The sequence below is a fragment of the Oncorhynchus nerka genome, linkage group LG9a (genome assembly GCF_034236695.1).
Source record: "Oncorhynchus nerka isolate Pitt River linkage group LG9a, Oner_Uvic_2.0, whole genome shotgun sequence".
Lineage (NCBI taxonomy): Eukaryota > Metazoa > Chordata > Actinopteri > Salmoniformes > Salmonidae > Oncorhynchus > Oncorhynchus nerka.
In genome coordinates, this window is record NC_088404.1 from 56,709,218 (window position 1) to 56,733,514 (window position 24,297).

Below are 24,297 nucleotides of genomic sequence, written 5' to 3' on the forward strand. Positions count from 1 at the left end.
GACAACGCAGTTGGATTAGCAAGATTCTAGGCTTTCGACCCATGTGAGACACTTGTATTTTCATGAATGTTTAATATGACTATTTATGTAGAGATCACCGTATGTTGTCGAATTTAATCCCGCTAACGGGTTCGGTGCGCAGAGAGGTTAACTGATTTGCCTAGTTAAAGTAAACAAATAATAATTTGCAAAGACATTGGCAACTTTGTATTTGCAGGCAACTTCATTCCCAAGTTATCTGGGTTGATAGTATGTTTAGCGAGATCTTCGAGTGTTTTTGGTCCGTGCAACACTTATCAGTCTAATGATCTAATAAACTCATTTAATTTGAATAATATTTTATTCATTTCAGTCTCTCAAGTACTCAATTTTCTGATCCACTCCTTTAAATTTAATAATAGAAAACTGTTTTATATGAATAAATATTCTACAATGTAAAATTGTTTTTTCCAATTTATCTTTATTCGTTTCAAAAATAATAATTTTTTAATATTTTGTGGCTGGGGAAACGGGGTTCAAGTATGTGGATCATGTAGATGCTATCACTTAAATTCGGGGGGAAATTAGCCTTGCCTACAATGAAGTGGTAAATTAATGTGGTCCTAATTAGTGAGTTTAATAATAATGACCATGGCGCGATACAAAACAAGCGAAGGGTCTGACATAGAAACATAAACCATACTACCTGATGACTGATAACAAAAGAGTGCTATATAAAGCGTGAGTAATGAAGTCCAGTTGTGACTGATGATGAGACGCAGGTGTGCGTAAAGATGTGTTGCCAGGACCGGAAGTTAGTAGACCGGCCAGAGCAGGAGTGGACATGGAAGTCACACACATTATCAACAGACCTCAATTTCTTGACCTACCCTTGCTTAATCCAGTTGACTCTCCAATAGGAAAAATGTGTTTCTCCTTGTTCCCTCAGAACAACAGATCTATACGTGCTTTATTTCAAAGGGATATTCTATCCATTCCTTATGTCACAATTTACTCGAATACATTTGTCAATAATATCTGTTGGGAAAAAGTCTGGTTATTACCACACAAATACCTGCTTGTTAACCAGGTCAAAGAAGTCTCTTTCAGAATGATCCATAAGTATTACCCTGCGAATCATTACCTGAAGAAACTCAAAAAATACATTAACATTAGCTGTACTTTTTGTGTTGAGCATCCAGAAATAGTTTTTTGCATTTATTTTATCATTTTCTACACGTAAAGAATTATGGAAAGATATTGATAGTTTGTAATTGTTAATATTCTTTATGGCTTAACTATAAAAATGATAAAGAAAACTATTTTACCTCAAATCTAATTGTGCTAATGGAAAATGTCATATTCATAAAGGTAAATTCTGTAATAAAAAAACACTCTTTCGTGTTTTCTATAAGGAATTCATACAGTACATTAAGACTATTCTACATTCTTCTAATAAGAAAGCTGTTAAAACAATCAATATGTGTGCATCTTATAAGGTCTTTGTATAATCTGCCATTTGTTGTACCCCTAGCATATGTTATTATTGTCTGTTTGTATACTTCTTGTTTGTATGCTGTTTTTTCTGCAATATAAAAAATGAATATTAATACCCCCCCCCCCAAAATGTAACTAAAAAGGAAGTCACACGCACGTACACCAGATATACCCAAAGCAATGCTGTACCATTCTAACTGCCATGGTGTGTTGTCAGGACATCGCATGGAGTTAACTCTCTTGGTACTGTCACTAGCTGTGTTCGAATACTCATACTAACCGCACTAACTTTATTATTTGTGACGTGAATTGAGTATGTATAATGCTTATTGGCCATAGTACGGATATAGTTAGTATGCCAAAAGTTCCCGGATGTCGTACTAAATTTGCCAAAATACGAAGTATACATGCAGTGGACACTACTCACCTGAGAAGTAGAAATCAAGTGGAGATCAACTGGGAATTGAATAACTGCAGTTGACATTTCTAAGTAAATGGAAGAATACTCTTATTGCAATGTGGATGGCTCTTAAAAGAGCCTTTGGTTGTGCATAGTGTAGTCTATGGTGTTGCCAGGGAACAGCACCCTCTTTGAAGAAGTAGGAGGTGAAGATCTCCCTTACACAGATTGCCTTTCTTGCTGCGTTGTTGGTCCCCATCCTTGAAACATCCTGCCGAGCAGCAGACATCTCCCCTAGTACATGGCGGTAAGCTGCAGGTCCCCTCCTGAAGTTATGCAGGACACAGGTAGCCTTCACATGCCTGAATTCCTCCAGGATGCAGTCCCAGATGGCCCTGGTCATTCAACCTTGCAGTGTCCTACATGGTGCCCTACATGGTAACTGTAGGCAATAATTTTAAAGGAATCTACAGTTACAAGGTATATGTAGGAATAATGTAATTATTAGACTTTTACATCACCAGGTTATTGTGGATTACTAAAGTATAATATCCCTGATAACAAATCATGATAACATTGGATAGATAAATGCATGTGCGTGTGACAATAGCAGGATTATGTCAAGGATAGCATCACAAATGAATACATAAATACAACTTAAAGCTTGATGATGATTTGATCATTTGAATCAGCTGTGTAGTGCTAAGGCAAAAACAAAAATGTGCACCCCTTTGATTCTCCAGGACCAGGACTGAGAACCACAGTGAATAATACATCAAGATAGCTAGCTAATATGAAGTTAGGTAGCTGGTGATATTTAATTAACTTTGCCAGCTACCTATACAGTATGTGAAGTTGACTAGATGGCTAGCTAGCTACGTTAGCAGCTCATTTGAATTAGCCTGCACTGTAGCTAGTTAGCTAATAATACATCGGTTTTTAATTTTTTTTCTAAATGTATTTACTTACTTGAATCGGTTCTCCTAGCCTTTTGGATGATTGGAAACAGGGGAGCAAAGTTTGTTAGTCACCAGAGAATTTTAGAGCATATTACTATTTACCTGAGAACAAATTCATGAAATGGAGAATGGATTAAACTATTTACCCATTTAATAACCAGACCTTCATACAACTTGCTATGCTGAATTATTGATGCACAAATGATACCATATGCTGCCAACATGCCCACAAGTGAGCCACTCTGGGTGGCCTAAGACGCACGCGTGCTAGTGTACAGGAGCCGTATATAGTGTACACAGGCATTAAATGTCAATAGCTCTACAGTACGGTGCAAAAAAAAAATTCGTTAGGATTTTCATCCATCCTCACATTAAATGCTGACATTTCTGTCAACAACTTACACAAGCAAAGGTCATGTAGAGGAGTAGGAAACGAATATTGATTGACATTTTAGTGTTTCAATCTCAAATATTGCAAATGGCAGTATCTTTCTCATAATCTTCATAGCCTATAGGCTACTCCACAATCACATCAACATCATCATCAATCATCAATATCACTGCCATTTTTATTGGCTTGACCAAAGGTTTTGATACGGTAGACCATTCCATTCTTGTGGGTCGGACAAGGAGTATTGGTGTCTCTGAGGGGTTTTTGGGCTGGTTTGCTAACTACCTCTCTCAAAGAGTGCAGTGTATAAAGTCAGAAAATCTGCTGTCTCAGCCACTGCCTGTCACCAAGGGAGTACCCCAAGGCTCAATCCTAGGCCCAAATCTCTTCTCAATTTACATCAACAACATAGCTCAAGCAGTAGGAAGTTCTCTCATCCATTTATATACAGATGATACAGTCTTATACTCAGTTGGCCCCTCCCCGGATTTTGTGTTAAATGCTCTACTACAAAGCTTTCTTAGTGTCCAACAAGCTTTCTCTACCCTTAACCTAGTTCTGAACACCTCCAAAACAAAGGTCATGTGGTTTGGTAAGATGAATGCCTTTCTGCCCACAGGTGTGATTACTACCTCTGAGGGTTTAGAGTTTGAGGTAGTCACGAGCTGCAACAAATACTCAAACTCTGACAGTTTTATCTCAATCTCTTCATTCAAAGACTCAATCATGGGCACTCTTACTGACAGTTGTGGCTGCTTTGTGTGATGTATTGTTGTCTCTACCTTCTTGCCCTTTGTGCTGTTGTCTGTGCTCAATAATGTTTGTACCATGTTTTGTGCTGCTACCATGTTGTTGTATTGTTGTGTTGTTACCATGCTGTGTTGTCATGTGTTGCTGCCTTGCTATGTTGTTGTTTTTAGGTCTCTCTTATGTAGTGTTGTGTTGTCTCTCTTGTTGTGATGTATGTTTTGTCTTATATTTATATATATATATATTAAATTTACAATTTTTAATCCCAGCCCCCATCCCCGCAGGAGGCCTTTTGCCTTTTGGTTGGCCATCATTGTAAATAACAATTTGTTCTGAACTGACTTGCCTTGTTAAATAAATGTCAAATAAATACAAAATTTAAAAAATAGCTTATATGTAAATGAAAATAATTGATTTATGAGAAAAGCATATTCATTTCTTCATGTTGTTATGTTTCTCATGCTGGGGGCAGTATAGAGCTGATTTCTTGCATTTCAGAGAATGGATAAAAGACCTCAATGAAGAAAAAAAACGTCGTCTTTTGTCACCTGTGTGAAGCTAGCCACAATAACGATTATCCACAATAGTTGCGTTTGCGGTTCTCCTTCATAATAAAGGTCCCTCAATGAAAGTCATGCAAACGGATACAAATTGTGAAACCATGCCATATTTGGACTAGATTACCCGAAACAGTCTTGGAATGTGAATAATTGTGTTCTGTGGGTAACACTGAGTTGACTCATATCCCATTTATTCCACAATCCATAGATAAGGCTGTATAGTGCAATATGAAGGTTAATACACACAATAGGCTGGATAGGGAGGTGATTCCCCACAGTCAAAGTCCCACAATAAGAGCTACGACGCTAATATTTGTGTAAACTCATCACAATTTTGTTCTGTGGGTGTCGCTGTGTCGACTAATACCCCATTTCATGGATACCCAATCCATAGGTGTGAAATACATTGAGTTCCAAAAGTGTTGGGACGGTGACACATTTTTCTCTGTTTTGGCTTTGCACTCCAGCACTTTGGATTTGAAATGATACAATAACTATGAGGTTAAAGCGCAGACTATCAGCATTAATTTGAGGATATTTTCATCCATTTTGAAACCAAATTCTTTACTTTTTAATACTTGAATACACATATAAGTGAATTTTGTCCCAATACTTTGGGTCCCATAAAATGGAGAGACTGTGTACAAAAAGTGCTATAATTGTTAAATGGTTCACCCGATATGGATGAAGATACCCTCAAATTAAAGCTGACAGTCTACACTTTAACCTCTGCGTGATTGTATCATTTAAAATCCAAAGTGCTGGAGTAGAGTGCCAAAACAACAAAACATGTGTCACTGTCCAAATACTTTTGTAGCTCACTGTATTAAGTATGCCCCCAATGCAATTGAAGTTTAATACATCAGTGAGATTTCAACAGATTTTTGAATGTCAAATGAACTAATTATTGTCTTTTGTCGAATTTATATAATAACATTCTAACCTTGTTACTGGCATTATCCAGTCCAAATATTGCATGATTCCACTATTTGTATTTGTTTGCTTCACTTTCAATTTCGGACTTTTATTTTTTTGCAGGCAAACCGTAAATTCCACTTGTGGCTAATCGTTATTGTGGTTAGCGTCACATATGTTTTATTGTCCATGTCTAGCGTCATGGAAATAGTTACTTTGTTACAGAACGTATAGGAATAACCTCCAAGAAGTAGTCTATGCTTTGCTTTAATCGCAGACCCTAATAATTTGCTAATAATGCTTAATCTTTTTTTGTATTAAAGGAAACAGATCAAGATAGACAAGAACCTGTTTAGCGGGGAAGTGGAGCAAGTCCAAGGAATGTCGATCAAGACCAGAATGCACTAGTCTGAGATATCATTACTCATCTCACTCGGCGCTGAATGGTTTCTTCCACCCGGGGCACTTTGTCTTTGTGCTGGAAACAAAATATTTTGATCATGTTTGACCAGGTCGGTGGGATGTACAGCAAGTCTGTGTTCGAGGACTTTATCACACGCAAGGATAACAATCAAACTATTCTTCAGGATTACAACGAATAGACGAATGTTTGCAATTGCTTCTTGGTGAAAACGAGTTTTCGGGTGAACCGGTATGTCATTGCTGGGGTGATGCATGGACTGAGGAGTTACAAGTTGCGATAGCCCACAAGTTTAATTGCAGTTTCAAGTATCGAAGGTAAAGCTTGGATATCCTCAATAGAAACAAAGAAAACGTTTAGGCTAACGGGACATAAGGCTATCGATAGGAATATGGTATTGATGTAGTAGGCAGTTGGTGCATGGCATGTGGTATTAAGCAATTTATCCAGTTTGCAATTGATATTTGCAGTAAAAATACCAAAGTAAATAGCCCATATTCCTTGTTAATAATTGTATGTGTACAGGAATGGATTCTCACAACCACTGAAAACCATTTGCAATTCGATGTTACTGGTTTTGTATGCAGTCCACAGGCCTACTAAAAAGATTGACAAGATTCTTGGCACAGTATAGAAAACAACCCCAGCACTTGTGTAATCGAGTCGTAGATATACCCAGCTTGATACTGCACTAGCTGTTTTTTTAGGGAGTTAAACCAGTTATAGCACTAAGGTTATTATCGTGTTATAGTGCATGAGCACAGATCAGTGTTTATGCCATTTGACAGTTGTTGTGGCGTTCCAGCACAATACCATTAGATTTACATAACTCTTTCACACATCTCTTATTGATTCAAACAAGTGTTGGTGACTACAGTTGAAATTAGCTGAAATAGTAGGGCTATAGTTCAACAATCTAGACATCACCTATTTGTGTGTTAAAATGTGCTCAAGGGTAGCAGCATCACAATGATTTTAGGCAGCGTGTGCATATGATTTTCATCAGAGAGTCAAAATGTCGATGAAAGGCAAGGCACTCTACACTTTCCAAAGTGAAAACAAAGAGGAGATCAGCATACAGGAGAATGAGGAACTGGTTATCTTTGACGATAACTCTGTAGATGGCTGGTTACAAGGGGAGAACAGTAAAGGACAGAAAGGTCTCTTCCCGGCCTCTTACGTGGAAGTAATCCGCCCTCGTTCCAACTCCAACCTGACAGACTGCTCCATAAGCCCGGTGGGTTCTCCAGGCAATGACTCCTCATATTTCCCCTCCGCCCCAAACACGCCCTTTCACATGCAACAAGGTTACTATGACGACGATGATGATGACTGGGATGATTGGGATGACAGTTCCACAGTGGTGGACGATGATGGCCGCAGTGGCGCAAATGGACATTCCCATCAGAGCCCCCACTCCAACAACCCCAATGTCCACTATCGAGCTAAACCTTACATGGAGAGGCAGGACAGCATCTCCAGCTCGCGGAAGGGCAGTATGGTGGGCAGGAACTTGAACCGATTCTCCAGCTTTGTCCGCTCAGGGGTGGAAGCTTTTGTGTTGGGCGATGTGCCCATGAACGCTAAGATAGCGGAGTCGTACACCATTGAGATGGGCCCCAAAGGGCCTCAATGGAAAGAAAGCCCCACACCTTTCTCTTGCTCCATCGAGGACCCTACCAAGCAGACCAAGTTCAAAGGCATCAAGACCTACATATCGTACAGAGTGACCCCAAGCCACAATGCGAGGCCTGTGTACCGGCGTTACAAGCACTTCGACTGGTTGTACAACCGTCTACTGCACAAGTTCACCGTCATCTCCGTGCCCCACCTTCCCGAGAAACAGGCAACAGGGCGCTTCGAAGAGGACTTCATCGAGAAGCGCAAGAGGCGGCTGATCCTCTGGATGGACCACATGACTAGCCACCCGGTCCTGTCGCAGTACGAGGGCTTCGAGCACTTCCTCATGTGCGCCGACGACAAGCAGTGGAAGCTGGGCAAAAGGCGGGCAGAGAAGGACGAGATGATGGGCGCCAACTTTATGCTCACCTTCCAGATCCCAAATGAGCACCAGGACCTGCAGGACGTGGAGGAACGTGTGGACTCCTTCAAGTCCTTCGCCAAGAAAATGGATGACAGCGTCATGCAGCTTACACATGTGGCCTCAGAACTGGTGCGGAAGCACCTCGGAGGCTTCCGGAAGGAATTTCAGCGGCTGGGGAATGCCTTCCAGAACGTCAGTCAGGCTTTCATGCTGGACCCTCCCCACTGCTCGGACGGCCTCAACACCGCCATCTCCCACACGGGACGTACTTACGAAAACATTGGGGAAATGTTTGCGGAGCAACCTAAGTATGACCTCTTCCACATGCTGGACAAACTGTCACTCTACCAGGGCCTACTCGCCAACTTCCCAGACATTATTCATCTACAGAAAGGTAATGTACTCTCCTTATCATGTGCTCATTAGTGTTAGACCTAGAGTCTAATAGCTTGTCCTAGAGATGAATCTTCAACTCATTGCATTGCGTCACATGGAAACAAAGCCTCAGTATCACTCTTGTGATAACTGTTATAACTAAGTTTGGCCCATATTTATATGTTATAAGTGATAATGCATTACCACAACAGCTGGCAAATCAATTACAGCTGGCAACTCTTACAAAGCACTGACGGATAGCGGTCCAGAATCCTATAAACTAATTATTTCCTGTGGCCATCTGTTGTTAATCACATTGACAGGAGGAAAAATGGAAAAGTGGAAAAAATGTGACACCGCTGTTAGAATCAGTCAACGTTCATCGTTAAGATTTGATTCCAAACGTACAGTGGTTCATTACTGGATGACATTCAGCCATCTTCTTACTCATAAATCAAGGGTTCCTTGATTGATGGACGCTGACAGTTCTATCAAACATGTCTTTGAGCTCTACTCAAACGGTCGCTCTTAAATTCCGTCCAGTTCTACTACTCTCTCACTATGGTAAATGGAAAGATAATTGAAGTACCCCCAAGCCATTCCTTAGCTGCATGTAGAGGAACTGTCAACACTGTGTACAGTGGTACTAAAGTACTCAATCACACTGTACATTTTAAAGTCCAATGGGTTTTCAAATAATTGTGTAACATCCGCTACTTCCTCTCATTAAAAATACCAGTACGGGGAAGGATGGTATAAATTTCCATCACATCAGCAGAGGAACAGCTATCTTGTAAACATTCCATCTTTGATAGTACACATCCACTACCACCAGATACACAATTTTTTTAAAGATAAAACTGCTTTGAAGTTCCTTGCAATGCAGGGCTGGGCAATATTTTCAAATGTTTGTCGGTACGATGATATTTGAGGGTATTTTATGTTTTTGAATAAGAAAAGTTCTAAATTTGCTTTATGATTTGTGCGTGACCGTAGGGTGGCAACCCATACATTCTAAGTGATTTCAATGGGTAGTTCTCCATTCGGATTGTTTTATACTGTTCAATCAAACTTATGTCATTAGATAATTTCCACACTGCCACGTAGGGCTGCACAATATGGGCAAAAATCGTGGCCTTATTGTTAACCAAATATTGCAATTTCAATTTGACTTACGATTTAGATCAAAACACTTGGGTGACATTTGTTGGAATCATGGAAATATAATGATTATTTCAATTCTATAGTTACAATGTAAAAGTGTCACTTAAATACGGTGTTGTTTGACAAATGAAAAAGCCAGGGAAGCATTCAAAGCATTAGGAATTGCAGTACTAATAGGATCTCTATGCAGCCTTTATTGTGACAGGGAAGGAACCAAAGTGTTGGTCAGTGTTACCCAGGGGAGTGGGACCTTATATTCTTTGGCTACATTAAATGTTTTTCATGTAGATAACATTCATCTCTGATTTAGAAGATACTGTTGCACAAACAACATGCTGATTTAGGCCAGCATTGGTATCAGGCTATATTAGCTAGCTATGTTTTCTCTCAGTAAATCAGGGATATTCAACTATATCCCTATGGGGGCCAGATATGAAAAAGGTTGTTTACAGGGGGGCAGACATTTTGCACAAACACAGTTTATTTTTTTATTTTATTTCACCTTTATTTAACCAGGTAGGCTAGTTGAGAGCAAGTTCTCATTTGCAACTGCGACCTGGCCAAGATAAAGCAAAGCAGTGTGACAGACAACAACACAGAGTTACACATGGAGTAAACAATAAACAAGCCAATAACACAATAAACAAATCAATGACACAGTAGAAAAAAGAAAGTCTATATACAGTGTGTGCAAAAGGCATGAGGAGGTAGGCAATAAATACGCTATAGGAGCGAATAGTTACAATTTAGCAGATTAACACTGGAGTGATAAATGAGCAGATGATGATGTGCAAGTAGAGATACTGGTGTGCAAAAGAGCAGAAAAGTAAATAAAACATTTAAAAAGTATGGGGATGAGGTAGATAGTCCATCTGTAAATAGCCCACCCACTCTATGTACAGTTGCAGCGATTGGTTAGCTGCTCAGATAGTTGATGTTTAAAGTTGGTGAGGGAAATAAAAGTCTCCAACTTCAGCGATTTTTGCAATTCGTTCCAGTCACTGGCAGCAGAGAACTGGAAGGAAAGGCGGTCAAATGGGGTGTTGGCTTTGGGGATGATCAGTGAGATACACCTGCTGGAACGTGTGCTACGGGTGGGTGTTGTTATCGTGACCAGTGAACTGAGATAAGGCAGAGCTTTACCTAGCATAGACTTATAGATGACCTGGAGCCACTGGGTCTGGTGACGAATATGTAGCGAGGGCCAGCTGACTAGATCGCAGGTCGCAGTGGTGGGTGGTATAAGGTGATTTGGTAACAAAACGGATGGAACTGTGATAGACTGCATCCAGGAAAAATGCCAAGGGGGTGAATCGCTCTGGATAAGAGCGTCTGCTAAATGACTTAAATGTAAATGTGAATACTTTCGCAAGCCATTGTATGTCTAGATAATCTTGTCTAACGCAGCTTTAAAAAAAAATGTATTGTGTAATGAAACTGCGTAAACTCCACTTTCTGGAGGACCAAGTTTTGAAATCAGTGAAATTTTAGTGTGATTGCTAAGGAGATCTAGAAAACACCTTGGTTAGCTATAGCCTAATGTTAGCTAGCTAACATTTAACCTAGTTGGTTAGCTAGCTACCTGCAGATTCATGCAGGGCAGTAATGTCATGAGTTGGGATTATGGTTCATTGTTTACCTAGCTAGCTAGCTAACACTAGCTGGCTGGCTTGCTAGCTGGTATTATCTTATTATTCGTATCTCAGAGCCATTTGCTTGGCTAGCTATAGCCTGATGTTAGCCAGCTAACATTGAACTTGGTTGGTTAGCTACCTGCAGATTCATGCCAAGTAGTAATGTCATGAGTTGGGTTTATGGTTAATTGTTCACCTAGCTATCTAGCTACATGTCTTAACAAAATGTTATTGCTCAGGTATACTGCCAAGCCCTATATATATATAAAACCCTATATACAAGCCCTATATATATGTTTTGTCAGGAGTTTGCCAATGTTTGAGCGGCTTTGCATGTCTAAAAGCCTAACTAAATGTTTTAGACTGACATTTTACAATAGTAATGGGATTTAATGTTTATTTGTATAAACTATGTTTTGTCTTAATTTGTTTATTTTATTTACTTTCAAGTACTACTTTTCTGCAGTGTGTTTTTTTTAATGGAGTATCGTTGGTTATGTAGAACTTAGTCTAACCGTACGTGCCTCTACCCCCTAACTGCCAAAATTAAGGAAACACCAACATAAAGTGTCTTAATAGGGCGTTGGGACACCACGAGACACGAGAACATCTTCAATGTGCCTTGGCATAGTACAAGTGTCTGAAAATCAAGAGGGATGCGACAACATTATTCCACAATTTGGTGTTTTGTTGATGGTCGTGAAAAACGCAGTCCTGGGTGCCGCTCCAGAATCTCCCATATCATGCTGACCATACTGCTCGCGTCACATGCCAATCGCCATATAAAGTCCAAAGAAGAAAAACCCTGGAAGAAGGAGAGATGACTAGAAACGATTTGGTTGACCGTTTTATGTGTGAATTAATTGTCAGAGTATTTGTGCATTTCAGGTAAAATAACAACTCAACGTTTATATCCCAGGACAAATTAGCTAGCAACAGCAAGCTAGCGAAATAGGACAAATTAGCTAGCAACTGCAAGCTAGCTAGCTAAATTAACATAAAGGTTTAATGCTTTTGACCTGTCCTCAAATTAATAAAATTGGTTTGGGCTTGGTGTTAGTGTCCAATTGGGTTGAAATCTGGTTGCTTATATAGTTCAAGCTCCAGCTAGCTAGCTGTATTGCATGGATTTAATAGACATTGCTAGCAGCCTAGCTCTGTAAGTCAAGGCAAAGGAATGTAATATCCAGGCAGAGAGTCTAGCAGTCATGAGCTGTGATGACTGTGAATCTGCTTAGTCATCACAGCTCCTGGTTGCTAGAGTCTCTGCCTGGTCTCATAGCAGTTAAAGGGATGCTACTAGCTTTAGACTACATTTCAAAGACAAAAGTAAGTAAAGGAGTAATATATATTATCTATGAAATGACTCCAGGCATAAGTGACAAAAGCGGTCACTTGGGGCCCGCGGTCGCTTGGGGCCCAAGGCCGCTAAGGGACCCTCAACCCCCCCCCAAATATTATTATATTATTTTTAGTAACTCAGTCAGGGTCTCAATTTACTGTTGAGATTTAGAATAGCAGAATACAGAAGGTCTTCTCGCTTAGGGCTCCCAACCAAATCTTGCTTAGGGCCCCCAAAAGGCTAGAGCCAGCCCTGCTATGGTGTGTCCCTTAATGATACAGTGAGTTGTAAGAAATACAGCTTTTAGTGTTAATGCAAAAGGTGATATTCAATATGCCCTGCCCCATACAATGCGAAGGATCATTCATCTTCTTTGGATACACTGAAAGGGTTGATACGCCTAGAACATGCTTAGGCACAGCTGATGCATTTGCTATGGCCTACAACTTCGACGTGTCTGTATCTGTCATAAGGGTGGTGCAGTATTTGAGCAAGACAGTCAAACGACCAGCATACCAAGGCCATACTTCAGTTCTCAAACAACCCACATCAGGTGATGGAAGGGGGAGGGACCTCCAGCACAGGAAGCCACGTTTCTCTTAGTTGTGCAAGGTAAATAAGGGCGTTGCAATATCAAGCAAACAAGTGCAAAGAGGTAATTCGTAGCCTAATAATAGGATTCAGCAAATTGAAAGCCATTGAAAATGTAATGTTATTTTACTGCTGCTCTTTAATTACTTGTTACTTTTATTTCTTATTGTTATTTGTATTTTTTCCCAATTTTTTTCTTTAAACTGCACTGTTGGTTAGGGGTTTGTAAGTAAGCATTTCACTGTAAGGTCTACTACACCTCTTGTATTTGGCAAATGTGACCAATAACATTTTATTTTATTAGATGTCTAAGAATATATATTCCCAAAATATATTTGAGGGTTACGTCACATTTTGAATCAATAACTATAGCCGTATTTTTTTTACTGACATGGAGTGTTGAGTTTACTGTTGCAGACTTGACGGTCAGTTGAAGCATCCCAGCTGAGCTCGAGAGCTTTCCTCAAAGTCACTTGTGTTCCTCTGAACTGGATCCAGCTGTGACAACATACCAAACACACACAAAACCTGGGTTCAACTCTTCCTACAAAGTTCACATCCTATCCTCTCATCACAGCTCTCTCCTGCCCACTCCCTAACATAGAGTAATGAACACTGTTAGAACTGTGATATTGGTGGATGACTAAATGTGTGAACTCATGAAATATCACTGCATACTCAGTCGGGTGTGGTGTGAGCTACATATGGCATTGATAACGCATGGCTGGGTAGGAAAGGCTAGAGAAGGTCTAGGTATAAATCAAACAGCTAGCTGTTTTTCAAGGTGTTTGCCAGATTTATCTTTGTTTCTCTATAGTGCATTTGGAAAGTATTCAGACCCTTTCCCTTTTTCGACATTTTGTTACTTTACAACCTTAATCTAAAATGCATTAAATAGTTTTTTTTTTTTATCTCTCGTCAATCTACACACAATACCCCATAATGACAAAGCAAAAACAGGTTTTTGGAAATTTATTTAAAAAATTAAACATCACATTTACATAAGTATTCAGACCCTTTACTCAGTACTTTGTTGAAGAACCTTAGGCAGCGATTACAGCCTCAAGTCTTCTTGGGTATGCTTGGCACACCTGTATTTGGGGAGTTTCTCCCATTCTTCTCTGCAGATCCTTTCAAGCTCTGTCAGGTTGGATGGGGAGTTTCGCTGCACAGCTATTTTTAGGTCTCACCAGAGATGTTTGATCGGGTTCAAGGTGAACCTTTGCTCCAGTCTGAGGTTTCTGAGTGCTCTGGAGCAGGTTTCCATCAAGGATCTCTCACTACCTTTCTCCGTTCCTCTTTCTCTCGATCCTGACTAGTCTCCCAGTCCCAGCATGATGCTGCCACCACCCATGCTTCACCGTAGGGATGGTGCCAGGTTTCCTTCAGACGTGACGCTTGGCATTCAGGCCAAAGAGTTCAATATTGGTTTCATCAGACCAGAGAATCTTGTTTCTCATGGTCTTTTAGGTGCCCGTTGGCAAACTCCAAGTGGGCTGTCATGTGCCTTTTACTGAGAAGTGGCTTCTGTCTGGCCACTCTACCATAAAGGCCTGATTGGTGGAGTGCTGCAGAGATAGTTGTCCTTCTGGAAGGTTCTCCTAAATCCACAGAGGAAATCTTGAGCTCTGTCAAAGTGACCATCAGGTTCTTGGTCACCTCCCTGACCAAGGCCCTTCTCCCCTGATTGCTCAGTTTGGCCGGGCGGCCAGCTCTAGGAAGAGTCTTGGTGGTTCCAAACTTCTTCCATTTAAGAATGACGGAGGTCACTGTGTTCTTGGGGACCTTCAATGCTGCAGACATTTTTTGGTACCCTACCCCAGATCTGTACCTCAACACAATCCTGTCTCTCTCTACAGACAATTCCTTTGACCTCTCAGTCTGTCTTTCTATCTATCTCTACCTTTCTCTCCTCTTTCTTTCTCTCCCCCTTCTCTCCCCTCCCCTTCTCTCTCTCTCTCTTCCTTTCTATCTATTTCTCTCTGTCTCTCTCTTTCCCTTTCTCTTTGATGAATACCAACCAGCTCACTCAGATATCTAGGTCTCTCTAGACAGTCGGTCTGGATGGTTTCAATTAAACAGGAGTTAATCCAGTGTGGTCCCACAGAGGTGCTTTGAGCATTTGCCAACATTAATCCAATACTCATCCAATAGGTAGACCTGTATTGAAAGACTTGAATATGAATATACACTCACCGGCTAGTTCGTTTAAGTACACCCATCTAGTCCCGGGTCGGACCCCCCTTTGCCTCCAAGACAGCCTGAATTCTTTGGAGAATGGATTCTAGAAGCCGGAAACGTTCCACCGGGATGTTGGCCCAGTTGCTGCAGATTGAACGGTGGTATGCCATCACCAGCAGCCTGTACCATTGACACCAGAGAGATGGGTTTATGGACTCATGCTGCTTATGCCAAATCCTGACTGCCATCAGAATGATGCAACAGGAACTGGGATTCGTCAGACAGGTAATGTTTTTCCACTCCTCAACTATCCAGTGTTGGTGATCGCATGCGTGCTCACTGAAGCCGCTTCGTCTAGTTTTTAGCTGATAGGAGTGTCTCCCGGTGTGGTCGACTGCTGCAATAGCCCATCCGTGACAAGGATCAACGAGTTGTGCATTCCGAGAGGCTGTTCTGCACACCACTGTTGTACTGTGCCGTTATTTGTCTGTTTGTGGCCTGTCTGTTAGCTTATACAATTCTTGCCATTCTCCTTAGACCTCTCATCAACGAGCTGTTTTCAATCACAGGACTGCCCCTGACTGGATTTTTCTTTGTTTGTCGCTCCATTCTCGGTATACCCTAGACACTGTCAAGCGCGAAAAGCCCAGGAGGGTGGCCGTTTCTGAGATATTGAATCCGGCACGCCTGGCACTGACGATCATACCACGCTCAAAGTCGCTTAAGTCACTCATTTTGCCCATTTCAACATTCAATCGAATGTCTTGATGTCCGTCTGCCTGCCACGGCCATGTGACTCACTGTCTGAAGGAGCACTACATTTTCATTATCAGTTAGCGCACTGCAATGGAAGACTGATGTATATGACACAGTACATGTCCCACCCACATGACATTATAGCTTACCAATGAGCAAGTGTGCAGTTGAGTGGGCGGAGTATCATTATCTTTCGTGTTTTTCAATGAGCACTGCAGTGTAGCTGGATTAGCTGTCACTTCCAAGGAGAAAACCACCTGCTGAAATCTTGAACAAAGAGGCGAGGGAACACAATGGAGTGAAACTGACTGGCGCCAGTGGTGTCAGTATCGAACAGAGCTGCTGTCCACACGTTGCATAATATGAAATGTGAGTTTCCCATGCATGGTAGCCTAGATCTGGTAACACCTGCCCAAAGATTATGGGCAGAAAAACAGCTCTAAAGTTGTTTGAATACACATTCAATATGTAAATATTGTACTACTAATTATTTTCATTCACATTTGTTTAGTTCAGTTCCTAGTGCAAGATGGCGTCACATCATGACAGTCAGCCCTCTCACCCCAGGCTGCCAATCAGCCCTCTCAGACATAGTCTACTCTGAGAATTAGGGATCTCTTCCCCAGTATACTTACCCTTGGACGGCCATCGAAGCTTTGACGTGAATAAGAGGCCCACTTTGTCCTCCAGTGTATGTGGCAGAACACATCACATCCATCTATCAGGGTTTCTCTTATAAAGTAAAGAAAAATAAAGATGTGTGTGCCCAATTTCGTGGAAATGTGGGCCAAATGACCTTTCCATCTGTTCCTGTACCTATGGGGACCAGAGAGCAGGACCTGGAGAGGCACATGGCCCTAGATGCATTACCAGGAATGCGAGGTGTGAGTGAAGATGTAAATGCTGTCTGGTTGTGTGTGAGAGAGAGTGCATGTGTGTGTGCTCTGATCCAGAGATGAATAATTGATATTACAGCATACTACAGTATGACCCTGTCTAAGTCAGACAGGCCCCCATTGATTATGCCCTAGAGCACAATGTGTCCATCCTATCCTAAATAGCACATTGGTTAGGCAAAAATGTGTCACACTACACAATAGCATGAGCACAAACTGTACACATCAATTCAGACCAAGTGTGATCAACAGGAAGATAAAGACTACAACACATTTTAAGTTGTCCAGTAATGGCGCCTTCTGTTAACCTGGTAAAGTGCTTTTTGTTCAACAGGAGTCCCCTTGCTTTGTCTGGTCTCCATGTGAATGCTTGCTCACACATAAATATTGACAAATGGTAGGACTGTGTTTTCACACACTGTCTATCCAAATGTCTTTGCATTCCTGGCTAGCACACTGCTGTTCCACAATGGTGATGTTATATAATACAGATGTCTTAGAAGATTAGAATTCATTAACTGCTTTAAGAAACATACTGTATGTTGCATCTTTCAATTTGTGCCATGAATGTAGTAATATGTATTTAATGATGAATTAATGTTACCATGTTGGTAAAGTAGTTCCATTTGGCAGAGTGTTTGTATTTTCTAAAGGCTTTTATGGTGTTCCAAAAAGGACCTATTTGTTGCAGAGAAAATTCACAGGCTTCTGCTTGGGCTTAAATTCTTGGCCCTCCTACCTCTTCCAACCCCCACACTTCCACTCCCCTTCCTCTCACCCTTGATTGCAGGACATCAAATGGAGCTATAACTGTCTGCTCTTTAAGACTCTTGGCATCTGCGCTCTATGTCTGCTGGCCTGATAAAGCTGACAATGGTTGGCATGGAGACGTTAGCCATTAATCTGGTGCTGTGCTGAGTTGTACTGGCTGCACGGTCTATGTGCAGACACGTGTGTGTGTGTGTGTGTGTGTGTGTGTGTGTGTGTGTGTGTGTGTGTGTGTGTGTCAGGTCAGGTAGAAATAGGCAGCACAAAATATTATGCATATGAAAAGGGGTTAGCCATGTCGCTCGCTCATCTTTTTATTTTGTTTAAAGTTTTATTTTGACCAGTTAAGTCCCATTGAGATATTAATCTATTGTTCAATTGGTCAAAAGGGAGAAGCAGCTGCTCTTTTCTTTCAAATTGTAATCTTCTAATATGTACCCTCTGCTTGGCCTTGTGACTAGTAAAGTGGCTAGTCCTAAACCCTAATTGCTTGTTGTGTTATGAGAGCTGTGCTTTTGATCTGATGAATCACTAGTTCGTAGTATGGGTCTACTTAAAAAAGGCACGTAAAATCAGGGGGGAACGAAGGGTCGTGTTGCCAATGGCAATCACTCTTAATCAACAACACTGTAAGAGACTGTAAGAGACATTGCCTCAATGTCAATTTATCACGCTATCCATCGGAACATGACGGTGTTACAGTGTTATAACACAGTTCATCAGACCTCCAACAAGACATCTGTTGAACAATACTCTCAGTGTGAATATGGTTAGACCAGTTGGATCTGTTGAACACTTGCCCCTCTATGTTCCACATTTGTTTGCAATCATGGAACAACACATGACCAAACACATCAAAAATGTGGAGGACCAAGGCACTCTTCATGCAATTAAAATGCCTTCATTGCAGTGGAATGTTCAATTGAACAAAATCTTTAAAACTCAAAAACGTTTTGGCGTGTCTTGTCTAGCCTTTGTCAGGGAGTGATACCATGACCAACACAATTTACATGCTGAGGTATCATGAACCTTTTCACTTGTGAGTTCAAAATATCTCTAATGGTCGCCACAGCGCGTCATGTCACAATGCACTCACTGTTCCAAAATGTGATTGTTGCGCAACAGGACAGTTAACCCACGCTGCCCTTAAACCAAGGCATGCTGACTGCTAATTATCTACAGTATAGGCTGTTTCAACTTGTCAATTTCAAATGATTTTGGAACAAGTTTTATTTTCTAACAGTTTGAATTTAGGTGTGTTCCACCTCATTAATTCACAAAGAAGTAGCCCATTTCACTGTTGAATTGTGTTTGAGGCATTACTGAACTTCTCTCTTAGACTAGAGCCCAAGCACTTCCCCAGTGTTTCCCCAAGTATAAAAAAAGAACCCCCTCCCCCAAATATCTAAATCAAATACAATTTGTCGCATTGGCCGAATACAACAGTGAAATGCTACTTACAAGTCCTTAACCAACAATACAGTTAATAAAATACCCCCCCCCCCCCCTATATACAGGTGGGTACAGAGTCAATGTGTGGGGGCACCAGTTAGTCGAGGTAATTGAGGTAATATATACTGTACATGTAGGTAGAGTTGTTAAAGTGACTATGCATAGATAACAGAGAGTAGCAGCGGTGTAAAAAAAGGGGGGGGGGGCAATTCAAATAGTCTGGGTAGCCATTTGATTAGATGTTCAGTAGTCTTTTGGCTTGGGAGTAGAAGCTGTTTAGAAGCCTCTTGGACCTAGACTTGGCACTCTGGGTACCGCTTGCCGTGCGGTAGCAGAGAGAACAGTCTATGACTAGGGTGGCTGGAGTCTTTGACAATTTTTAGGGCCTTCCTCTGACACCGCCTGGTATAGAGATCCTGGATGGCAGGAAGCTTGGCCCCAGTGATATACTGGGCCGTTCGCACTACCCTCTGTAGTGCCTTGCGGTTGCATGCCAGGCAATTGCCATACCAAGAGGTAATGCAGCTAGTCAATCTTTTGAGGATCTAAGGACCCATGCCAAATCTTTTCAGCTTCCAGAGAAGGAAGAGGTGTCTCTGTCCTCCTCCCTATATGCTTTCTCGTCGTTGTTGCCTACCACTGTTGTGTCATCGGCAAACTTAATGATGGTGTTGGAGTCGTGCCTGGCCGTACAGTCATGCGTGAACAGGGAGTACAGGAGGGGACTGAGCACGCACCCCTGAGGGGCCTCAGTGTTGAGGATCAGCGTGGTGGATGTGTTGTTACCTACCCTTACCACCTGGGGCGGCCCGTCAGGAAGTCCAGGATTCGGTTGCAGAGGGAGGTGTTTAGTCCCAGGGTCCTTAACTTAGTGATGAGCTTTGAGTGCACTATGGTGTTGAACGCTGAGCTGCAGTCAATGAATAGCATTCTCACATAGGTGTTCCTTTTGTCCAGGTGTGAAAGGGCAGTGTGAGTGCAATAGCGATTGCATCATCTGTGGATCTGTTGGGACGGTATGCAAATTGGGGTGGGTCTAGGGTTTATGGGATAATGGTGTTGATGTGAGCCATGACCAGCCTTTCAGAGCACTTCATGGCTACAGACATGAATGCTACGGGTCGGTAGTCATTTAGGCAGGTTACCTTAGTGTTCTTGGGCACATGGGCTATGGTGGTCTGCTTGAAACATGTTGGTATTACATACTCAGACAGGGAGACGTTGAAAATGTCAGTGAAGACACATTTCCACTTGACTTGTTTAAAGGTCTTACTCACATCGGCTACGGTGAGCGCAATCACACAGTCGTCTGGAACAGCTGATGCTCTCTTGCCTCGAAGCGAGCCAAGAAATAATTTAGCTTGTCTGGTAGGCTTGTGTCCCTGGGCAGCTCTCGGCTGTGCTTCCCTTTCTAGTCTGTCATAGTTTGCAAGCCCTGCCACATCCGACGAGCGTCAGAGCCAGTGTAGTACAATTCGATCTTAGTCCTGTATTGACGCTTTGCCTGTTTGATGGTTTGTTGGAGGGCATAGCAGGATTTCTTATAAGCTTCTGGGTTAGAGTCCCGCTCCTTGAAAGCGGCAGCTCTAGCCTTTAGCTCAGTGCGGATGTTGCCTGTAATTCATGGCTTCTGGTTGGGGTATGTAGGTACAATCAGTGGGGACGACGTCATCGATGCACTTATTGATTAAGCCAGTAACTGATGTGGTGTACTCCTCAATGCCATCAGAAGAGTCCTGGAACTTATTCTAGTCTGTGCTAGTAAAACAGTCCTGTAGCTCAGCATCTGCTTCATCTGACCACTTTTTTATTGACTGAGTCACTGGTTCTTCCTGCTTTCATTTTTGTTTGTAAGCAGGAATCACAATCTCTACACTGTATTTCTGGTCAATTTGATGTTATTTGAATGGACAAAAAATTTGCTTTTCTTTCAAAAACAAGGACATTTCTAAGTGACCCCAAACTTTTGAACTGTAGTGTATATATTAGGGCTGACCCCATTTGGACGACAGTTCGATTTTTAGTCGATAGGCTGTTGGTCGACTGAGGTTCCTTTAGTTACCTGTCTGATTGCGCCTGTCTCAGTGGACGAATCCTTTGCGGATGCCACGGGGAAGGCACAGTCCATCACTCTAAGACATGTAATACTGAAATTGTATATGGTTAGATTATGTAAAAATAATAGCACTAATAAATCTAATATTATTTTATAACAAATTAGGTTTCTCCTGCATTGGATACGGCCGCTGTCTGCGTTTCTAAAACATAATCTTCAGTGCGCCGTAGATTTGGCACCTTTCCCTATGTTGCTATGTGCATAATAGCAAAGTTATGTAGCATTTTGGGATTAAGAACAATGCGGCAGAGGCAGCAGCAGCAAAGACAAGGAAACAGCCCTTGCCTTAGCCTAATTGTGTTAAGAAAATTGAGGAGAGAGGAAACCCCAATTTAATTAAGTGTATAATCAATAGCCTAACTATTAAATGTGCCTGGCTTTATAAATCATCCATATATATCTACAGAAATAGGACAGATCTTGCTTCTGTTGCCTGTTAGAGTGTTTGTTTAATAGCCTACTGATTCCATGAGCACCAACTCTCATGCAATGGCAAAATGTTGGATAATGCAATTTCACAGATTCGGCTGTTTTTAATCTTTGCTATGCTGTAATAAAGGCGTTAGAACAGACTGGTATTACTTATAATTTATTTAGGGTTGTTTACACTGTTCCAAACAGGCAAAAATAATATTGTCATCTAACAGCACTTGTTTGTCACACATATGCATAAAGCTCTCACTCCTCTACCCTCCTTTTTCTTGATCTCCTTCTTATTGTTATTATTACAATTATTATTATTATGATCATCATTATAATAACAAGTAATGCCCTTATCATGAGTAGGCTTTGTATAACTTCCATCAAGCTGTCGGCCTAAGAGCGCATCCTGTTTAGTCTTAATGCCGGAACGTACCTAGGCCTATATTTCAATATATACGCTACTGTATCTATGTATCAATCCAATCATTCAATAATTTGTTCATGCCATCACATGCATGCTTTGAAATGCATTTAAGCATTTCAGTTTTAAAATTAAATAACAAAGGGAGCTTTGAATAATTAGCCTAAACAATAAATAAACCTCAATTCACGAATGCATGCAATGATTTATGGTCTGCTGTAATAAAGATTTTATATATTTTTTTTAATCAGTTAGGACAGACTCTCTGGTACACTTAGTGTTTTTTACACTGTTTCAAATGGTCAGAAAAAATATGTAATATTATGTTTGCCAAACGGTAACTGTTTGGCAAACCTAATACTCCCGCAACTCTTGTTCCATACCCTCATTTTTCTTGATCTCCAGTAGTTTCCACTAGTGATGCACCGATATGACATTTTGGCCGATACCGATATCCAATATTTTTCTTGCCAAAAAACCTGATACCGATACTTAAAATTTTAGCGGCTTTTTTAGTATTCTAGTACGATTAAATATTTAACACACACAGGGACACAGCGTTCTAAGGCACTGCATCTGTGCAAGAGGTGTCACTACAGTCCCTGGTTCGAATCCAGGCGGTATCACATCCGCCGTGATTGGGAGTCCCATAGGGTGGCGCACAATTGGCACAGCGTCGTTCGTGTTTGGTCGGGGTAGGCCGTCATTGTAAATAAGAATTTGTTCTTAACTGACTTGCCTAGTTAAATAGGTTACACACACACACCACACTGACCAATTGTCCCCATTACCGGTAAAACATAATCAAAACCTACTTCTTTCACTTATTTGCTGTGCTGTTTGGTTCTTCATTTGTTCAGTCCTTTCATTCTCAACCAGGACTTCTATGGAACGCCGTTTGGGTCTTTGCATGTCAAAAAAGATACACGTCAAATAACACTGTTTGATGTGTCAAATAACACTGTTTGACGTGTTGAAAAAGCTTGTTGACCAATCAGGACCAAAATATGACTGCACGTCACATAATTATTTAACACGTTCAAAAATGTTTACGTAGTTATTACACATTGATTAAACTATCACTCTTATTTCATATGTCACAAAGATTCATCGATACGTATGCTATGATGCTGGTAAAGTTGTCTCACGCACCTACAGTGCTGGTCAATGTTCTTCCCCAAAAACAGCAAAACGACATCTGTTTCAGTATCTATATAAACTCAGCAAAAAAGAAACGTCCCTTTTTCAGGACCCTGTCTTTCAAAGATAATTCGTAAAAATCCAAGTAACTTCACAGATCTTCATTGTAAAGCGTTTAAACACTGTTTCCCATGCTTGTTCAATGAACCATAAACAATTAATGAACATGCACCTGTGGAACAGTCATTAAGACACTAACATCTTACAGACGGTAGGTAATTAAGGTGAGTTATGAAAACGTAGGACACTAAAGAGGCCTTTTCTACTGACTCTGAAAAACACCAAAAGAAAGATGCCCAGGGTCTCTGCTCATCTGTGTGAATGTGCCTTATGCATGCTGCAAGGAGGCATGAGGACTGCAGATGTAGCCAGGACAATAAATTGCAATGAACGTACTGTGAGACGCCTAAGACAGCGCTACAGGGAGACAGGACAGACAGTTGATTGTCCTCGCAGTGGCAGACCACGTGTAACAACATCTACACAGGATCGGTACATCCGACCAGCACACCTGCGGGACATGTACAGGATGGCAAAAACAACTTCCGGAGTTACACCAGGAACACACAATCCCTCCATCAGTGCTCAGACTATCCGCAATAGACTGTGAGGCAGGACTGAGGGCTTGTAGGCCTGTTGTAAGGCAGGTCCTCACCAGACATCACCGGCAACAACGTTGCCTATGGGCACAACCCCACTGTCGCTGGACCAGACAGGACTGGCAAAAAGTGCTCTTCACTGACGAGTCGCGGTTTTGTCTCACCTAGGGCGAGGGTCGGATTTGCGTTTATCGTCGAAGGAATGAGCGTTACACCGAGGCCTGTACTCTGGAGAAGGATCGATTTGGAGGTGGAGGGTCCGTCATGGTCTGGGGCGGTGTGTCACAGCATCATCGGACTGAGCTTGTTGTCATTGCAGGAAATCTCAACGCTGTGCGTTACAGGGAAGACATCCTCCTCCCTCATGTGATACCCTTCCCGCAGGCTCATCCAGCATGACAATGCCACCAACCATACTGCTTGTTCTGTGCTTGATTTCCTGCAATACAGGAATGTCAGTGTT

At 41.5% G+C, this 24,297-nt stretch overlaps 1 protein-coding gene across 1 annotated transcript in view; it reads left to right on the plus strand.

The window, feature by feature from the left end:
- Positions 1–5,622: 5,622 nt before the first annotated feature.
- Positions 5,623–24,297, plus strand: part of snx33 (sorting nexin 33) — a 37,105-nt gene continuing 18,430 nt past the window's right edge. The window contains exon 1 of the mRNA XM_029668736.2: positions 5,623–8,310. Within this exon, the coding sequence (XP_029524596.1) occupies positions 6,888–8,310 (1,423 nt within the window). The 5' untranslated portion in view covers positions 5,623–6,887. The remainder of the gene's footprint in view (positions 8,311–24,297) is intronic.